The sequence below is a fragment of the Centropristis striata genome, chromosome 11 (assembly GCF_030273125.1).
Source record: "Centropristis striata isolate RG_2023a ecotype Rhode Island chromosome 11, C.striata_1.0, whole genome shotgun sequence".
NCBI lineage: Eukaryota > Metazoa > Chordata > Actinopteri > Perciformes > Serranidae > Centropristis > Centropristis striata.
In genome coordinates, this window is record NC_081527.1 from 32,197,251 (window position 1) to 32,215,618 (window position 18,368).

Genomic DNA, 18,368 nt, shown 5'->3' on the forward strand with positions numbered 1-18,368 from the left:
CTTTAATATTCACATGTAGAGAAACAACTTGTCATTTACATTTTGAGTCATGTTTACTCCTAATACTGTAGTGTACTGTAGCATTGTACACTGTGCAGTGAAGAATAGCAGAGTGTAGTAGAGTATAGTGGCCTGTAGTATAGTAGGGTGTTGTATGGTGTTTTGGAGAATTGTTTGAGTTAGTATAGTATAAAAAATATAGAGAGAGACCACAGAATTTTTGGCTAGGGCGTTTTCACACCTATCTCGTTTGGTCCGGACGTTAGGACTTTTCAGTTTGATCCGAACCTAAATTCCAGGTGTGAAAGGTGCTGTAGAAGCAAATAATAGAATAGTATTTTAGATTAATATAATGTATTACAGTGGCCTGTTGTGTCGTGTGACATCTGTCCAGGGATAACAGATAAGAAGTAACATTTTTACTAACACATTCACAGTAAGCATTTTCAATAAAAACATACCTATAGGATTGTGTAATAATGTAGAGTGTAGTTTTGTGGCCTTTAGTATATCATAGTACAGTGTAATAGAGAGTATAGTTTAGTAGGCTTCAAAGCACAATGGCGTACTTACAGAGACCATTTAACTTTTGACTACTACTACCATGTTTGCTCTAAATAAGAATAAATAGTATAGTATAATACTGTATAGGATAGTATAGTATAGTATAGTATAGGATAGGATGGGGTAGGATGGGATAGGATAGTATCGTGTGGTGTGGTGTGGTGTTACATTTGTCTCGGGACTATAGACATAAGGAATTGGTCTTTGAGTAACTGTGGAACATTTTCGTAAGGGCTTTCACTAAGTAAATGTAGTATAATTGACAATAATGGCGGGTAGTATAGGTAGTAGTATGTTGTATAGTATAATATTGTGTGGTTTTATGGAATTTAGTATACAAAGATGTTTAGAGACCATTTAGCTTTTGGTTGTTTTGTTGGGTCATGTTTGCTCAGAAAGGTAGTGTAGTATAGTATAGTATAGTATAGTATAGTATAGTACCTTTGATGTAGTGTGACATCTGGCAAGGCACTACAGATAAATATTAACCTTTTGAATACAGCACAGTGTAGTATAGGGTCTGTAGTATAGTACAGTACAGTATAGTATAGTAATTTCTGGTGTAGTGTGACATCTGTCAAGAGACTGCAGATAAATGATAGCCTTTTGAATACAGTACAGTTGAGTATAGTGTAGCATAGTGGCCTGTGGTGTAGTATAGTATAGTGTAGTATAGTACAGTACAGTATAGTATAGTAACTTTTGTTGTAGTGTGACATCTGTCAAGGCACTACAGATAAATGATAACCTTTTGAATACAGTACAGTTGAGTATCGTGGCCTGTAGTATAGTATAGTATAGTACATTATAGTATAGTATAGTATGGTATAGTATAGTACAGTATAGTATAGTATTGTATTATATTGTATAGTGTAGTATAGTACATTATAGTATAGTATAGTATAGTACAGTATAGTACATTATAGCATAGTATAGTATAGTACAGTACAGTATAGTACATTATATTATCTTATAGTATGGTAATATATATTATAGTATAGTACAGTACAGTATAAATAGAGTATAGCTATATATAACTTTGGTTGTAGTGTGACATCTGTCAAGGCCTATGGATAAATAAAAGGCTTTTGAATACAGTACAGTTGTGTATAGTGGCCTGTAGTATATCATAGTAGAATATTGTGTATTACAGAGTATATTTTAATAGGTTTTAGTATAAGATATATTGAGACCACTATGATTGCATGTAGTATAGTATACTGTCATGAGTGTAGTATAGTGTAGTAGCCAGTGGTTTAGTTGCCGTTCACTGATGTTTTTTAAATAAATAAAAGTATAGTAAAATACTATTGTAGTATAAAATAGTAGATTATACAAAGTAGGTTTTATGATGTACTGTATAGAGTCAAATTCACGTTTTGCTACTGGATAATATAGTAAACTATGTTCTGAATCCACTTAAATTATTCTTTCAGAAGTATAGTCTGGGATAGTACAGTACTGTATATTGTAGTATGGTGGCCTGTTGGGTAGTGTGATATGTCTGCATAGGGACAACAGATTACAAGTAGCCTTTTGACTAACTGTCAAGCACCATGGTTTTCAATGAATGAATGTACAGTATAGTGGATGAGAGTGTAGTTTAGTGGTCTGTAGTATAGTATAGTAAAAGTAACGTGTCTATGTGCTTTTACTCCTTCTCATTGTTGTGGAAAATGGGCATCAGTGCTGAAATTGTGAATTGATCCAAAAGCATAATATTTTTGATCCTCAGTCTGATGAATATACCAAACACTTAATGATTACAGCTTTAAACTTGCAAATAATTGTTTGCTTCAGACTTTGAGTGCGATTGGATTTTTTCCTTAGCTTGCTATATGGTCACACTTACATAATTAATCTATTTAAGGCATCAGTTAATGCTCTGGCAACATGCTGTGTTGGTTTGATTTTATTTTTGGCATTTTATCGAGTAGGTGATTATAATTAGATAAAACTCACTGATTAATTCATAATAAAAGTGTCTTAGTTGTTGCCCTTATCAGTTTTATTGTGTCCGTATAAATTACTGGGCGTTTATCAGTGTTATGTCATACATTTTATTACCTGACTGGAATCTAGTGATTGAAGTTTATGTAATAAGAGACTTTCCAAACATCGGTTGCTGGAAATGTTCCTTTCTATGTGGAATATTGTGTCAGAACAGAACTCTCTATCCCTGTTGCCCTCTTAGATTAAGCTTTAAGGTTGTGTTATTTTACCACACATACAGTAACCATCTTTTTATTGTACATGTTGGCTGACAGAGTATTTACATTTTCATAAAGGTCAATGCTTCACTCCTGCTTCACAGGAGAAACTTTTGCTTACATATTTTGTGAATGTTGAATTTTACGGCTGTATATGTGTAAGGCTGTGCTCATTTTAACTACTAATTCTTAGAAAAACACTTTATCCTTCAGTATATCACAATATTCAAAAAAGGAAAAACTCCACAGTAGCAGCTACAGGGTTTTCACTGGGCAGGAAGGATATCAGACATTTTGTTATACTGAATATATTGAAAAACAACTAAAGCTGTCAGACAAATTTGATTGTTAAAATACAATATTTGCATCTAAGATGTAGTGGAGTATTAAGGCTGTTTAATTAGGGCAAAAATTATAATCATATTTTTTTTGTTGTCATTGTTGAAACCATGATGATCCAACATGATTACTCATTCACTTAGGAAACATCATGCAGATATTGAACTTTAAAAAAACCCATTTTCTTGAATATAATATAAATATAATTCAATGCAAAAGCAAAGTATAAATAATAGATAAATATTTTTTTTTTAAATGGGATGAATAAATAAAATAAATATATATGTATATAATACACAACTTCCACAATCTACTGAAAACTCCCAACTTATATTTCATATATTAGTAAACTATTTTCAACATATTACAGTGAGTAACTCAAAAGTGCACCACTGTAAATGAAATACAAGCTCTGGATTTATAACAGCAGAAAAAAATGGAAGCATCATTGTGAAACAGAAACTTGCATAATAATTGTTTAATCTCCATTATCTTTATCTCCAAAACATATTCTTGATTATCAGAAGTAAAAGTACTGAAAGCAGAAAAATGTCTCCTGTGACTCTGACACTATTCTATATCATTAAATTATTATACCTCAAAGATAAATGTAAAAGTCGGATTTTACTTTGAACTAATTTTTTAACCATCGGACTGCAACTAATGATAACTTTGATTATGGATTCATCTTATGATTTTTTTCTTGATTAATTGACTGATTGTTTAACTTGTAAAAACTTTGAAAAATTGAAGAAAAGCCGTCACAATTTTCCCAAATTGACACTTTCACAATGTTGTCCAACCAGCAGTCAAAACCTCTAAATTATTAAAAATAAGCTTAACTAAACGATTAAAGGGGAAAGCAGCAAATCTTCACGTATGTGAAGCTGGAAACGTGTATGAAAAATAACTTGAACAATTAAAATAGATTCCATTAATTATTTCTATTGTATTTATTGTTAACTACAGGTGTTACTTGATAACAAATCATTAAATTTTATAAGCTCTTCTTATAGTTTGCTTGCAAAAAAATCAAACTAAAGTTGTGAAATAATGTAGTGGAGTTTAAGTATGATATCTGCCTGTTAATTGTAGATTATTATTATTAACTAGCATAAAAGGAAAATAAGTACAAGTACCTCAGATTTATAATCTAGTTAACTGGATTAAACCTCTGAAAAAACAAAATGTACAATAAAAACAGATCTCATCACTCAGTTAATACCATATTACATGTATTTGCTTTACTTTAAACAGTGTAATGCTTCTTTACTCTATATAATAAATGGCTAGCAGTTTAATTTCCTGAGTAAACAGCTCTCAGTAATTACACACAGGAAGAAATGGCTCATCCTAATGAAGTCACACAGAGAAGTGTCATACATTCTTCCCCGAGCCACTGTTGAAAGCTGTACAGTGTGTGTGACCTGTGTTACTGTGTCATCGCAGCGTGTGTCGTTGCGGTTCGTGCGGCTTTTTCGCCACTATAGAATCACAATTATCTTCTCTCTGTCCTGGTACCCTCCGCACTAGCCACACAGGCCACTTCTGGCTTTTCTTAAGAGGCCTTTCTCGGGACTTTATACCCTGCAGGTCTCCAGTAGGACTCTTGTTGCATGCCAGAGGACTGAGGTGGTTTGTGTTCCTCTGAAAGTGGACACCTTTCAAATAGTGTTACATTTCAAGGCAACGTATGCTCGCTAATCTGGGTCACTTTATCTGTTTGTATTTGCTGCAGGTATTTAGTTGAATAATGATAGCCATAAGGAGCTAATGTTTATCCTAATCGGGCCGCCATGTTCAGCTTGTGCCTGAGCTGGAATCCATCAGTTTTGAGTTTTTATTTATGCGTTACTTGCGTTTTGTAATCATGTGTAATAACATTTTTGGTATCGTACAGTGTAAGACACAACTTTAAAATTTTAGACGTAGTTCAGCTCTCAAAATCTGGTTAGGTTTCATGAAATACTTTTCAAATATGAATTAAAAGTGGCTCATTGCAGGAGGTTTTATTTGAAAATACAGAAAAAGTTCAAGTTCAGAAATGATGCTAGAGCTTTATATTAAGGTCTGAACAATAAGTGTTGGTTAATATATGTAATAAGGCCCTTATTAGTTGTTATAAGATGCTTATCAACATCATTACATGTTAGAAAAGTCCATATTAGTGTTCATAATTGCATCATAAAAATGTTTATTGTTAGAGAAGAGATTTATAGAGAGACACCTATGTCTATAATGCATTATAAACTGTGTTATAATCTGCTTTTAGCATTGTGTAATTATAGTTATTATTACTTATAAATATTTATAATGCTTTATAACATTTATCATAACATATTATAAACTGTTTTATAATAACTTCTAGGTCTAACATCATAATACTTCATATTTGCTTTTTCTATGACACCTATGTCTATAATGCATTATAAACTACTTGTAATGTGTTATAACCTGATTTTAGCACTATGTAAATATATTAATAAGCACTGACAAATATTCATAATGCTTTATAACAATAATTATAACACATTATGAAGCTTTTATAAGGACGTATGAGGTCTAGAGTATTAGCCCATACCTGTAATGCATTATAAACAGCTAGTTATGTGTTATACCCTGCTTTTAGCACTGTGTAATTATAGTTATAAGCACTCATAAATATTCATAATGCTTTATAACAATACTCATAACACATAATAAAGCGTTTTATAATGACTTATAAAGTCTAGTTTCATAATACTTTATATTCGCTGGTCACTCACTGAGTTTTTTTGCGAGCCCATGTCTATAATGCATTATAAACATACCTACATTGCTTTAGAATCTGTTTATAGCACTATCTTATTATATAGGATAATTAGAATGGTTTCATCTATAATTTGTCACTTTAGTGTTTATATATTGAAATTGAAATGTCCATCATTGAGTTGTGTTGATTTGTACTGGAGTACCCAGTTTATTTTACCCGACTTAGTTCAAAATGAATGTGGGTAAAAGTTGAAAAACAAAGTCTTTATTAAACATGTTTAACCACTCAGAAAAATCTGTTAATAGAGTTCCTTGAGACTTTATACTTCAGTGCAGGAATACAGTGATGGGAACTGGAAGGCAAGTTCCGATTATTTCTTGGAAAGGAAGTTGGTTTATTGTTAGGTCTCTTGGATCAGATTCTGTACCGGCCTGTGATAATATCTGTTAGATGTCCTTAACTGGCCGTTTCATATCTCAGCCTTATCACCCTACATGAGCCTGAACAACAGGCTGCGAGCAGCGTAGTGCACTGCACAGACACGATGACTGAACCGAGGCGGCAGGCCAATGAATAGCCTGCTGGAAGTCACTGATTGTCATGTTTTGTAGTTTTTCCTTGTGCACATGAAACCATATTTTGGAAAAAAAAAAAGCTCACTCAATGGAACTTATAGGTCCTGTTGGCCCCTCCCCTTTAAATACCAGGAGAGTCAGGTGAACTTTGCTTCAGGCTTAATGGGTTTTATCATTGACCATTGCTGAACTTTGCTACTAACTGACTTCCCAGTTAATATAATGACCAACTGGAGGTACTGGAGTATAAATTATTGTCATATTTATGATACTGATAGCAGCTGAATCAAAGTGTACCACACACCGCCCCAGAAGGACATTGGACTGTGTTTGTTCTGCAGGTTATACTCGCTGTATAATGCACGAGCAAGAGCAGTGGTGGAATGGCACTGAAGACATTCATAACCCTGAAAATAAGTAAAAAAAATATAATAAAAACAGAATGCATCAGTATATATTTACAAAAAAACAAAAGTTTATAGCCTAAAATAGACTGTCTTTGAAAAGTCTTCAATTGAATATATGCCACAAAGGATTAGCACACTATCACATTCTGTTTTATTTACATTCTTTGGAATCAATGTTATACTCATTTACTGTACTTTAATTAGACTTTAACCCTTAGCGTTTATTTAATCTGTTTGAGTGGTTTTCAAAGAAGAAAAAATATTTGAGAGACATTTGAGTGTCATCTTGGGCTTTGGAAAACACAAATCAATTTTTTTTTAACCTTTTTTTCACATTTTCTTTTGTTGAGTATTTCCATTTTATATTGCATTATACTTCTACTGTACTACAATTTTGGGAGATATATTGTGCTTTATACTTCACTCTTTGAGAGCTTTAGTTAGTTGCTCTTTTACAAATGAATCCTTGCAATATAACTATGAATGGCTTAAAATATGATGCGCGTAAGTGTTAATGTTAGGGATTGATTTCAAGAATATAACACATAAAAAAATGTATGCATCATATGATACTAGAAGACTTAAGAAATGTATTGGTAACAAACATGTCAGGAAGGGGGTGAATTAAGTAAATTAAATATATATACACATTTTAAAAGAATCTTTCCCTCCTGTTGTCAGTCCCTTGACCTTTGACCTCAAGTTATTAGAATAAAAATGGGCAATTAATTTGTTAATTGTTTTTTAATAAATTAACTTGGCCCTAATTTTTTTTTATAATTTAGAGGTTTGGACTGTTGATCACAAATCACAATATTAGTCAATTTATCAAGAAAATAAACAGCAAATGAATTAATAATAAAAATAATATTTTGTTCTTGTCTTTCACAAATTAGTACAGTTCAAAATAAGGCTTTAACATGAATTTATGAGTAACAATAATGTAATTATTACAGTCACAGAGGATCATTTTCTGCTTTGAGTACTTTTATTTTTAATACTTAAAGTACATTTTCCTGATTATACTTATATACTTTTACTTAGATAACATTTCCAATGCAGGACTTTTAGTTGTAACAGAGTATTTGAAGTAAACAATCTGATCTGGGTTCTTCCTCCACTGCTGATCAAGAAGCCTCTGCCCCTTAAGAGAGTGCTGTAAAGTTAATTCCAGCTTTGTAAATAAAATACAAAAAAATAAATCAGATGCTAATTTAGTTGGATATCATTTGAATTTTTTGTTTATTTTACAGCACATGCTTCAATTACAGTCATAGCTTTAGTGAATAAAGTGTAAAGACACTATTTTAAGTGCCTCATATTGGTAGATATGTTATGTATCAAGCCAGAAGGCCTGTGTATTTGACTATATTTAATGTATCTATTTGAGTGCAATAATTGTGCAGCACCTCTAAAATGATACTGTGCATTGTAGAGAGCCGCTCATTGATTAGCAGCTATTTTTAAGGGCCTTTGTGGTTGCTGTACAGGTCCGCTATCAGTCTGAAAATAGTAAAAACATCTTTGTCAGACTTTGAAAACAGAGTTTACTTGCAATGGAGTATTTTTAGATTGTTGTATCGCTGTGTTTACTTAAGCAAAGGGTCTGAAAACTTCTTCCAACACTGAACATGCACACACACTGACAGAGACATTAATTATGAAAGATAACTGCTACTATTAATTACACATAGCATAATGATTGTTTAAAGCTCCCATCCAGACATGTTGCAAGACATTAAAAATAATCTGCTTTAAATAATATGGTTTTAGCACACAAGAAAAGTTCAATTACAGTGTTAAGAACGTAAAGAAATACTTAAATAGTTAATAAAAGTCCTTCTCACTGAATAATCCAGTTGTGGTGAAAGTATTTACTTAAGTAAAATTACGAATAGCAAACTGTAAAAGTACAGTAAAAGCATAAATTGTTCCCTGTCAGTGTTGTACCATTATAAATATTGTTTTTTCAATTAATATTACATTTTACTGCTGTAGCTATTTAAGGTGGTAAATTTCATCATTTCCCTTAAAAGGTAATGTTTGTGTGTTGAGGTTTGAGGTTTTTTTAAACAGTACTTTTCAGATTCATGTGGGGTAGAATCCACATATCTCCAAATTTGCTCTATATTTTTTTAGTTGAGTGTTTGTGATTAACTGAAGGATTAAGTGTTTTTAGGTCAGGGAAATGCTAGAATTTAAATATACTCCTTGTAAAAAAAATGCTTGATTTTCAGTAGAATTTTCATCATTTCATTTATTACTCATGTAAACAAAAAACATATTTTAATATTTTAAATGAAATGATCCAACTGCTGGTTGTCTCTTGACTCCTCACACCAAACAAAACATACAATCAAAGTTAGTATGACCAGCTGCTAGTGGTGGAAAAAGTATTTCAGATCCCTTAGTGAAGTAAAAGTACCAAAGTATCAGCATTAAAATGTACTTAAAGTATCAAAAGTAAAAGTTGATGTTTATATATATTCCAAAATATATTATTTGTTTATTATTATTGATGCATTTATGTAAGCAGCATTTTAATTTTCTCAGGGTATGGCTAATTTAACTATTAAATATACTGTTATGAGTTTAATTATTTTTTTTAAAACTTCTAATCATCATGTTATTATGCCAATTCTCAACCTAAAAAGTAACTAGAGCTATCAGCTAAATGTAGTGGAGTAGAAGTATAAAATTACAGAAAATGGAAATTCTCAAGTAAAGTACAAGTACCTCAAAATAGTACCTGCTTGAGTAAATGTAGTTAGTTACATTCCACCACTGCCAGCTGCAAAGTGACAATATACATGGTTGCTGTGAGTGTAAATAAATTCTAGAAACTTTATTTTTCATGATTGCATTTACAGTTACAGTTATAGTAAATGTGATGATAAAAGCTAAGAAGGTCTGGAAACTGTTGGTTTAGGTACCTTGAAAGTGCTTGAATTTTACTTTTATAAGCTAAGCAAACCCCTGTAAACATAAATATCAGACATTTCTCCCTAAAAAAGACAATAATTTATGCAACAAAGCCTGACTGTGCATGTTGAGAGGGAGCTGACAGTGTATGCGGTGCTGCCTCTAACCACTAGAGAGTGATGTGGGCCAGTCACTTGTTTTGACCTTGCTTTCTGAGGTGGGGAGACTGGATTTTTTTCCCCCCTCTTTTTTTTTACGAGGGTGGGTCGTTGGTTGTGATATTTTCACACCACTATAGGTGAAATGAGGCTTTCAGTTGAGATTTGCATGCCACACAACTTTGTTGCACTAATTTCCCTAAATAAAACTAGTATTTGCATTGTGTTTGAATAATGGAGACAATAACAGCACACTCCTTGTTACATGTTACACAAATTATCATTCATGGCTGCCTTGTTCCTTTGACTTATCTGTGAGAATGTGTAATATAAGCATAAAATACAGCACATTTGTAATGTTTTCTGACCTGAATGCAACAGTGTATTATTCTACGTTCGCCTGGCTGTAGCTCGATGCTAAGGCCGGCCTACCAAGTTTAAATGAAAAAGACTTCATTCTCTGTCTCTCTCACACTCTGACAGAGACATTCATAATGAAAATATGCCTGCTGCTGCTGCCTGCGAATGACACAATAGTGGTGTACATGTAAAGTGCAGTGTTGGTTACTGTAAAGTCAAACCTGTACAAACCCACACCCCATGTTGGCCTAGTTTAGAGGAAGCCACAGCAAGCTAAACATAAATGTCAGACAATGCTCACAACACGGACAGTTTCCTCCTTATTGGCAAAAGCATGACTTGCACTGCAGGAGTGTAGTTGTTGCAGAGTGCATGACCTTTTGTTTTGTTTTGTTTTGTTTAGATATATGGAGATGATCAATTGTCATTAACATTCATTGTTTTTAAGACTCTGCAGGTGAATAGAGTTAAACATTTAACTTCACCAGCAAACTTTCCCAGTTGCTAATTTACAATAAGATAATTATTTTTTGTATTACAAGTTATCTGAAATGGTATGTTTAAATATGTAAACAAGGCATTATCTTATTTAATATGTGCTCATTTGCATCCAGAAAAGACATCTAAACACTGGATGAAGCCAGGTTCTAAATTCTTGTTTCATTTTGACATGTTAGAGTCTAAGGTTTTATCACTTAATAAATCAGAAAATACTGCCATATGTTTAGTTCTAAGATCAGGCTATGCATAATATATGAAAAAAACATATATGTATATATTAAAAAAAATCAGAATATAGAAAGGCATTAAACTGGAAAGGTTGGTGCATAAATGTTAAAAAAAACTCATATTGAGAAAATGGCCTTTTAGTTTCTATGTTATCACTACAATTTTACAGTTAGATGACATTCTGTATATAACCTATAATTTTGCTATGATATTTAGGTTGATTTCAGAAAGTATATGTTTCTAGCCAGTGCAGTTTTGTGGGGCTCTCTTGTTTTGCTCAAGGGTACATAAGCAGATAAAAGATTGAATCAATTTTTTGTTAAGGGTTTGCATGAGGCATAATCTATAACAAGCCCTGTTGGCTTGTGTCTGATGTCTACCAGCCACCTATTGTCACTGTTTATATATGTCAACAAGTTATGACCAGCACTTCTTCCTTCTCAGATTGTTTGTTTTTTTAATCATTTTTAAAGGACTGAAGAGGTAACATTATCTAAGAAAAAAAAGAAAAGATTAGAAAAACCTATAAGTAAATAAACTATTGGTAATATGTGCTTTCTCTTTTCTAATATTGTGAATTATTTTGTGACCCTTCAGAAGGGTCCTGACCCACATGTTGGGAATCACTGGTATACTTTCATGACTGTTAAAGATACTTATATAGACTCACTTTTGGTGAAATATTTTGTTAATGTACTGTCTTTACTGCAGTAGGGGATAATATCCCAGTGTAGAACTCTGTTACAAGCAAAATATGTACAGTGAGTACTAGAGTAAATGCTCTTAGTTACTTTCAACCACCATAATACAGAATAAACCTCTGAAAGGGGCCTTTTGCACAAAGAGTACTTTTGATACTTTAAGTTCATTTTGTTGAAAATACTAATGCATACTAACCCCCAGGCCTGTAATGTACAAAGTATAAGTGCCTCTATATGTGAAATAACACCGTATATAAATCTCTGAAAGTGGCCATTTTGCACAATGAGTACTTTTGGTACTGTAAATTCATTTTAGTAAATGATCTGAGTACTTCCTCCACAATGTACTAGAGGCCTTCATTCTCTTAAGGACTACAAAGATGGCCCCCAGGCCTGTAATGTATTAATACCTCAAAATTGTGCAGTACTTAGTAAATGAGGGTATTATTTTCTCTCATTGTGTAATATGCATAATAATACAGTATAAACCTGTGAAAGGGGCCATTTTGCACAGTGAGTACTTTTACCATGATGGCCCAGGCCTGTAATGTATAAAGCATAAGTACCAAAATTATACAATAGTCAAAATTGTACTTAAGTATAATGCTTGAGTCAATACACTAAGTTACTGTCCAATACAGTGTAATATGTATAATAATACAGTAAAAAAAGGTACTTTTGCATAATGAGTACTTTAATTTTGTTGCTTATACTAATGTACTTTTACTGTTTGAAGTACTTCCTCCACTGCTAGTACACCATATTCTCTGATGGCTGACAGACATGCAGTGTATAAAGTAGAAGTACTTCAAAATTGTACTTAAGTACATTACTTAATTACTGTCCAATACTGTATAATAGCTATAAAAATACTTTTTAGGGGAAATTTGGTGATATAAGTTCAATTACTGAGAATACTTTGAGTTTAGTTTGTTGCCTATACTTCTGTACTTTTACTATTACTTTAAGTAAATGTTTTAACTATTTATTTTTTACTTTTGAGTAAATCTTCCTCCACATGTATTATTAGGCTCGTCCTTATTCTCTGATGGCCCCCAGGCCTGCAGTTTATAAAGTAGAAGTACTTCAAAATAGTACTTAAGTACATTGTACATTTAAGTACTTGAGTAATGCACTTGGTTACTTTCCACCACAAATACAGTTTCTAAAAAGAGGCCATTTTGCACAGTGAGTACTTTTACCATAAAAGCTCAGGCCTGTAATGTATAAAGTACAAGTACCTTAAGAACTGTACTCAACCAATACTTGAGTAAATGCACTAAGTTACTTTCCAGCCACGATATAATATGTATAATAATACAGTATAAACCTCTGTACTAGTAGACCTCATCCTGTGATAGTGGCGGGCCTGCAGTGTATACTTTGTTACTTTCCACCACAAATACATTTTAAACCTCTAAAAAGGGGCCATTCTGCAAAATGAGTACTCTAAACTGTTGTGTATAAAGTACAAGTACCTCAAATTTGTACTGAAGTACATTACTTGACTAACGGCACTTAGGTATGTAATACAGTACATAAACCTCTGAAAGGGGCCATTTTGCAATATCAGTACATTTACTTATAATACTTTAAGTTTAGGTTAAAAAATTGAACTCATTGAACTATCTCAAAGTTGTACTTAAGTACATCACTTGAATACATGCACAGTTATTTACTTTTCATCACAAAACAGTATAAACCTCTGAAAGGAGCCATTTTGTACTTTTAAGTTATTTTTTGTGTAGTTTAACTTGAGAAAGTACCTCAAAAATTGTCCAACACTATAATATTTTTTTTATCAATAAAGTATATACACTTCTGGCAGGGGTTTGTTTTGCAAAATTAGCACTTTTACTTATAATACTTCATTTATTTGACAATGCTTGTGTACTTTAACTGTCGTATTGATACTTATACTTAAATAAAAACAAAACAAAACGGAGTACTTCTTCCACCGCGGACTTGTAGACCTTTTGATACTTACTTTTATTTCGTTGCTCATACGTCTGTGCTTTTACTTTGGTAAAAGGCCTGAGTAGTAGTTCTCTTTCTCTCAGGACTACAATGATGGCCCCCAGGCCTGTAGAGCACAGAGATAGGTAAAGCCTACACAGACAGTGTAAACGGGTTGCCAGTTTGGGTCAGGGCCACCTCACTGAAGAAGCAGAGACCCAGCCCCTCTGTAAACCAGCACAGAGAGGCGTCCGGGTTTCCACCCCTTTGCCGATTAGTTTGATAGCAGGATAGCGACGGACTAAATCGGGAATGGTTCTCCTCTCCGTTTTCCTCGCAAGTTATAAAATGCTATATCAGTGCGGGTTGTTAATGTTACAGTTTAACGCGGGTTTGTTTTCCACCTCCACGGTCCACGGTTACTTCCTGGTGCCACAGAGAGAGGCAGTGCTGAGTTAAAGAGACAGAAATACTGATAGAAATTCAGATAGAAAAAAAATACTGAGAGAAGAGAGGGGTTGGAGACGCGATAGGAACAGTTGACTGGATTCCCAGGAATTGAAAGCCCTCTCTCTCTCCTCTTATTTATATGTATTTTTGATATTTGTCCGTTGAAGCGAGCCGTTATTCTCCGTTGGTTTGTCCACTAACAGACGGTTTGGATGACGGTTGGCTGCGGCTGAAGCGGAATTGTAACGGGGGAACATATTCCTCCCTCCGACGGAGAAGCCTCGCACAGATTTTGTCTTTTTTCCTTTTTTATTTTACAGCAGACTCATTCCTGTGTTATTTCTAAAACCACAAAATCATCCCGGGTGTTATTTTATATTTTTTTTACGATTCCACAAGGAAGGGTTAGGGCGACGGAAGATGGGTTGTTTGGGCAACAGCAAGACTGAAGATCAACGCATCGACGAAAAGGCACAACGAGAGGCTAATAAAAAGATAGAAAGACAGCTGCAGAAGGAAAGACAAGCGTATAAAGCCACACACAGGCTCTTATTACTGGGTAAGGCTGGTTTATATGTGATGGCTATCTGAAATGTAAGCTAATCCCTTTCGTTTAGCGAACACGTAGCCCCATTTGACAGCGCTTGCAATAATATGTCATGGGGGTGGATATTGATGGAAGCGAGGCTCCACAGAGCCTACAATTAACTGGCTTCGTTTCCAAAACATTTATGGTTTTCACGCTAACCTGGATGTCCCCTTTCGTGTTCGTTTTGGTGATAATTTCATGTATTTTTTGGTTTCGAAGGTGCGGGAGAGTCCGGAAAAAGCACCATTGTGAAGCAGATGAGGATCCTACACGTCAACGGCTTCAACGCGGAGTGAGTGCTATTCAATACACTTATTAAATAGCTACATTAACGCCTCAAAAATCATATTAATGCTTATTCGTACGGCTTCCCTCCTAATGAATAACACTGTCGAGGCCAGAATATAGCCTGTGAATGGATTTTCCTCAGGCACTGCAGCGCCTGTTGGGCCCAGTATCCCATGCAAAGCAGCTAATATCTCCCCCTCCTCTCCCTCTCCCTCTCTCTCCCTTTTCCTTCTTTTTCGTGTACATGTACAGTTATCATACATATGTGATGATCTCAGTGTCACACAGATGCCAAATAATTCACAGTTTCCTGTTTCATGTGAGAGGGTGAAAGGTTGTGATCGACACAGGCCTATTGATGATTTGTTTTGCTGCAAGGCCTTGCATGGCATTGATCTTACCAGTGGTCTATTTTAAACAGGCCTAGTACATGTCAAGAGTCCTGTAACTGTATGAAAATCTTTTGTATGTGTAAATTAAAGTATTTATCCAGGGTTATTAGAGGATAGGAGGCATTATTTAGCATTTTAAAGATAAATAAATGACCTACACACATCATATGCCTTCACTTTTGAACCTGTTACCTGGTGCATACTCCCAGCCTCGATACCTGTACCGTATGCACTATTGTACTTAGAAAACAGTCTTACCTGGCTGTAACCCCTATGTTACTCATAACCGCCTTGTTGATAAATCTTTTGTGGTCTGCTCTGGTTGATGTTTTCGTAACCGCTGCCCCACACGTCTATTCTGTCCCCATGCAGAGAAAAGAAACAGAAAATCCAAGATATTCGGAAAAACGTGAAGGATGCCATAGTGGTGAGTTTCATCTGAATGCGCTCAATGTCTCTGTTGTTACACCCACTGCAATCCCATTTTACTGATTATTATTACACTGGCTTACGATCAGATTTTTTTCCTGTATTTATCCTGCTTAATGCTTGTTTTTTGTCTGTTTTTTTCCCCAAACAACTTCTGCCTTGTAGACTATAGTGTCTGCGATGAGCACTTTAATACCCCCAGTCCCGCTAGCCAACCCAGAGGACCAATTCAGAATCGAATACATCAAAAGCATAGCACCCCTCTCCGACTTTGACTACTCACAGGTAAGATGTTCCTAAAGTTTGTGAGCAGATGTAATTATGTGCGAGGGTACATATGTGCTTTTTTTGTCCCTCTTAATGTGTATTTGTGATTATGTGGGTGTTGGATTGTATGTGATAAGACAGTTTGCTGTTTTTATGGCCAACAATGTAGCTCTTGCTGATATAGCTCAGGGATGTCAGATGTAATTTTGCTAAGACAGACCTAATATTGTCTTTCTTCTTTAATTAACTTTTTTTATGACCTGGTGTTTTGTTTTCAGACCAATCCATAGCTAAGGGCATTGTTTTTCCCTCGTGAGTTATCAAGTTATGAATGGAAATGTCAGCTAACTTGTATGAAATCAACAGTTAGTTGATTCAAGACCTTGTTAAAGGTTTGGTTCCCCGTTCGTAGCCGGAGCAGATGAACTGTATGTGGATTTGAATGCAAGTTTAGGGACATGGGATTCACTTGAGTGTGTGATCAGCCATTCAAGAGCACGAGGGTCATGTGTTGGAAATGTAGATAATGTTTTACATAATTTTGAAAGTGTTCCTTGTGTGACACTGGCTGTGCAGCACCGCAAAACAGAAATGACCAGGCTGTAGATGGACTCATGGATGTCTGATTTTATTGTTTATGTTGTTGATACACTTTGGGCTCCAATGGAAACTAAATGAAAGTATTAACATGCGATTATGTGTGATTCAAGTACAAGGTTAGTCTCCTTTTGGTGTATTGATCTGCACTTTTGCTATTGTTGTATCGGAATTGACTAGAATTCCTATTCATATCATGGGTAGGATGAAGTACTGAGCATTTTTAAACATGTCAACTGTTGTTGTTTTTTTTTATTAAACAAAAGCTTGTTTTTAGAGCTGAAACTTTAAGTTGATTTGTCCATCGACAGGACAATAATCGGCATCTATTTTTATACCAGATTCCCAATTTCCGGCTTCTCTACTGTGCAATTTTGCCACAGATCTTTGTTTTATATCATTGGAGTATCTTTAAGTTTTGGTCTCTTGGTTGGCAACAGCTGTGGCCTTAAAAAATCCTGATTGTGAAAATTTCCACTATTGTAGAATTGGTAATGAATATAATTGTTAGTTGCAACTCCACTTGAGTTTGTACAAAGTCTTGAAAGATTAGAAAATGTCTAATTTTAAAAAGTATGGTTAATCAACAATCGTTTAAATCAACATAATCTGATGTTTCAGCAACACAATCACTTATAACATATCCCAACGCAATATTTGTTTGTTGTCTTCTGGTGTCTCCAAGCCAAGCTAGCTAATAGCTAGCTAATAAATCTTGTTTGCAAGCATAAAATAATCATTATCAAAACATACAAAAAATTAAAATGCTTGAAAATGGCTTGGATTTCACTCTTAAAAAGCTGTACTAAAACTGTATGAAGTTCTTTATCTTATGAGCAAGGTTAAGAGGAATTGTTTCGCATGTGTGTTTTATCTCTTAGCCTCATTAAGGCATATGACTTCCAACAAGGCCTGAAAATCGAGGTAAAATCAAGGCCTTATGGACGGGGTACTCGCTGGGACTTTTTTAGTCGCTCAGGTCCAAACCATCACTTTACGCCATTGTCCTTTTTAAAGGGGAAATGTTTTTGAATTGCTGCTTTACATTTTAGCATTTCCAGCTTCTCTCTCAGCTACTTTATTTAATGCTACATCACAAGAAACATCCTTTGAAAAGGATTTGGGTGTTAATTTCCTGACAGGGCCCACAGTGAGAGTGTTAACAGGGCAGCCGTAGTGTGTGCTGCTGTGATGTTGTGTTGTGTGAGGGCTGGGGCCATGGGGAGAGCCGGCGTTGAGTTCCCAGGCCCGGCCAGGCCAAAGGGAACAACATGGCTCTGTTTGGAGTGTCTGTGCTTGTCATCAGTCTCAGGCTTCACTTGTGCCGTCAGTGTCACCACTACATTGTCACTCAGTGCCACCAGGCATGATATCCAATACAGCAGCAGAGGAACACAGCCAATCAGTAACCTGTGGCTTTCACCTGTTGGCGCCGTTGTGAAATGTGGAAGTATGTTTGACCTGGAAACTTTTGGAGAGATGATGTCATGGTGAACCAAGTTAATTTATCTTAAAGGGAAACTCTCTCTTGATAAAACAAACCTTTATTGTTCAGTGCTCTTCAATCAGATATAGTGGTTATTTTGTGATACATTATTGCTGTGGATGCAAAGAAGAAGGAGAAGTTAACAATAACCTTTGACTTCCTCCATTTCCTTGAATGACTTGCTGTGTATGTATAGG

At 34.6% G+C, this 18,368-nt stretch overlaps 1 protein-coding gene across 2 annotated transcripts in view; it reads left to right on the forward strand.

Moving 5' to 3' along the window:
- The window catches only part of LOC131979926 (guanine nucleotide-binding protein G(olf) subunit alpha), a 56,879-nt gene that overhangs the window by 2,096 nt on the left and 36,415 nt on the right, over positions 1-18,368 (forward strand). The window contains exons 1-4 of one of the 2 annotated variants that reach the window (XM_059344003.1): positions 13,930-14,682; positions 14,932-15,004; positions 15,765-15,819; positions 15,987-16,106. In XM_059344003.1, coding sequence (XP_059199986.1) covers positions 14,544-14,682; positions 14,932-15,004; positions 15,765-15,819; positions 15,987-16,106 — 387 coding nt within the window. In that variant the 5' untranslated portion in view covers positions 13,930-14,543. Of the gene's footprint in view, positions 1-13,929; positions 14,683-14,931; positions 15,005-15,764; positions 15,820-15,986; positions 16,107-18,368 lie in introns of those variants that run through there. The other variant, XM_059344002.1, reaches the window with a different exon arrangement.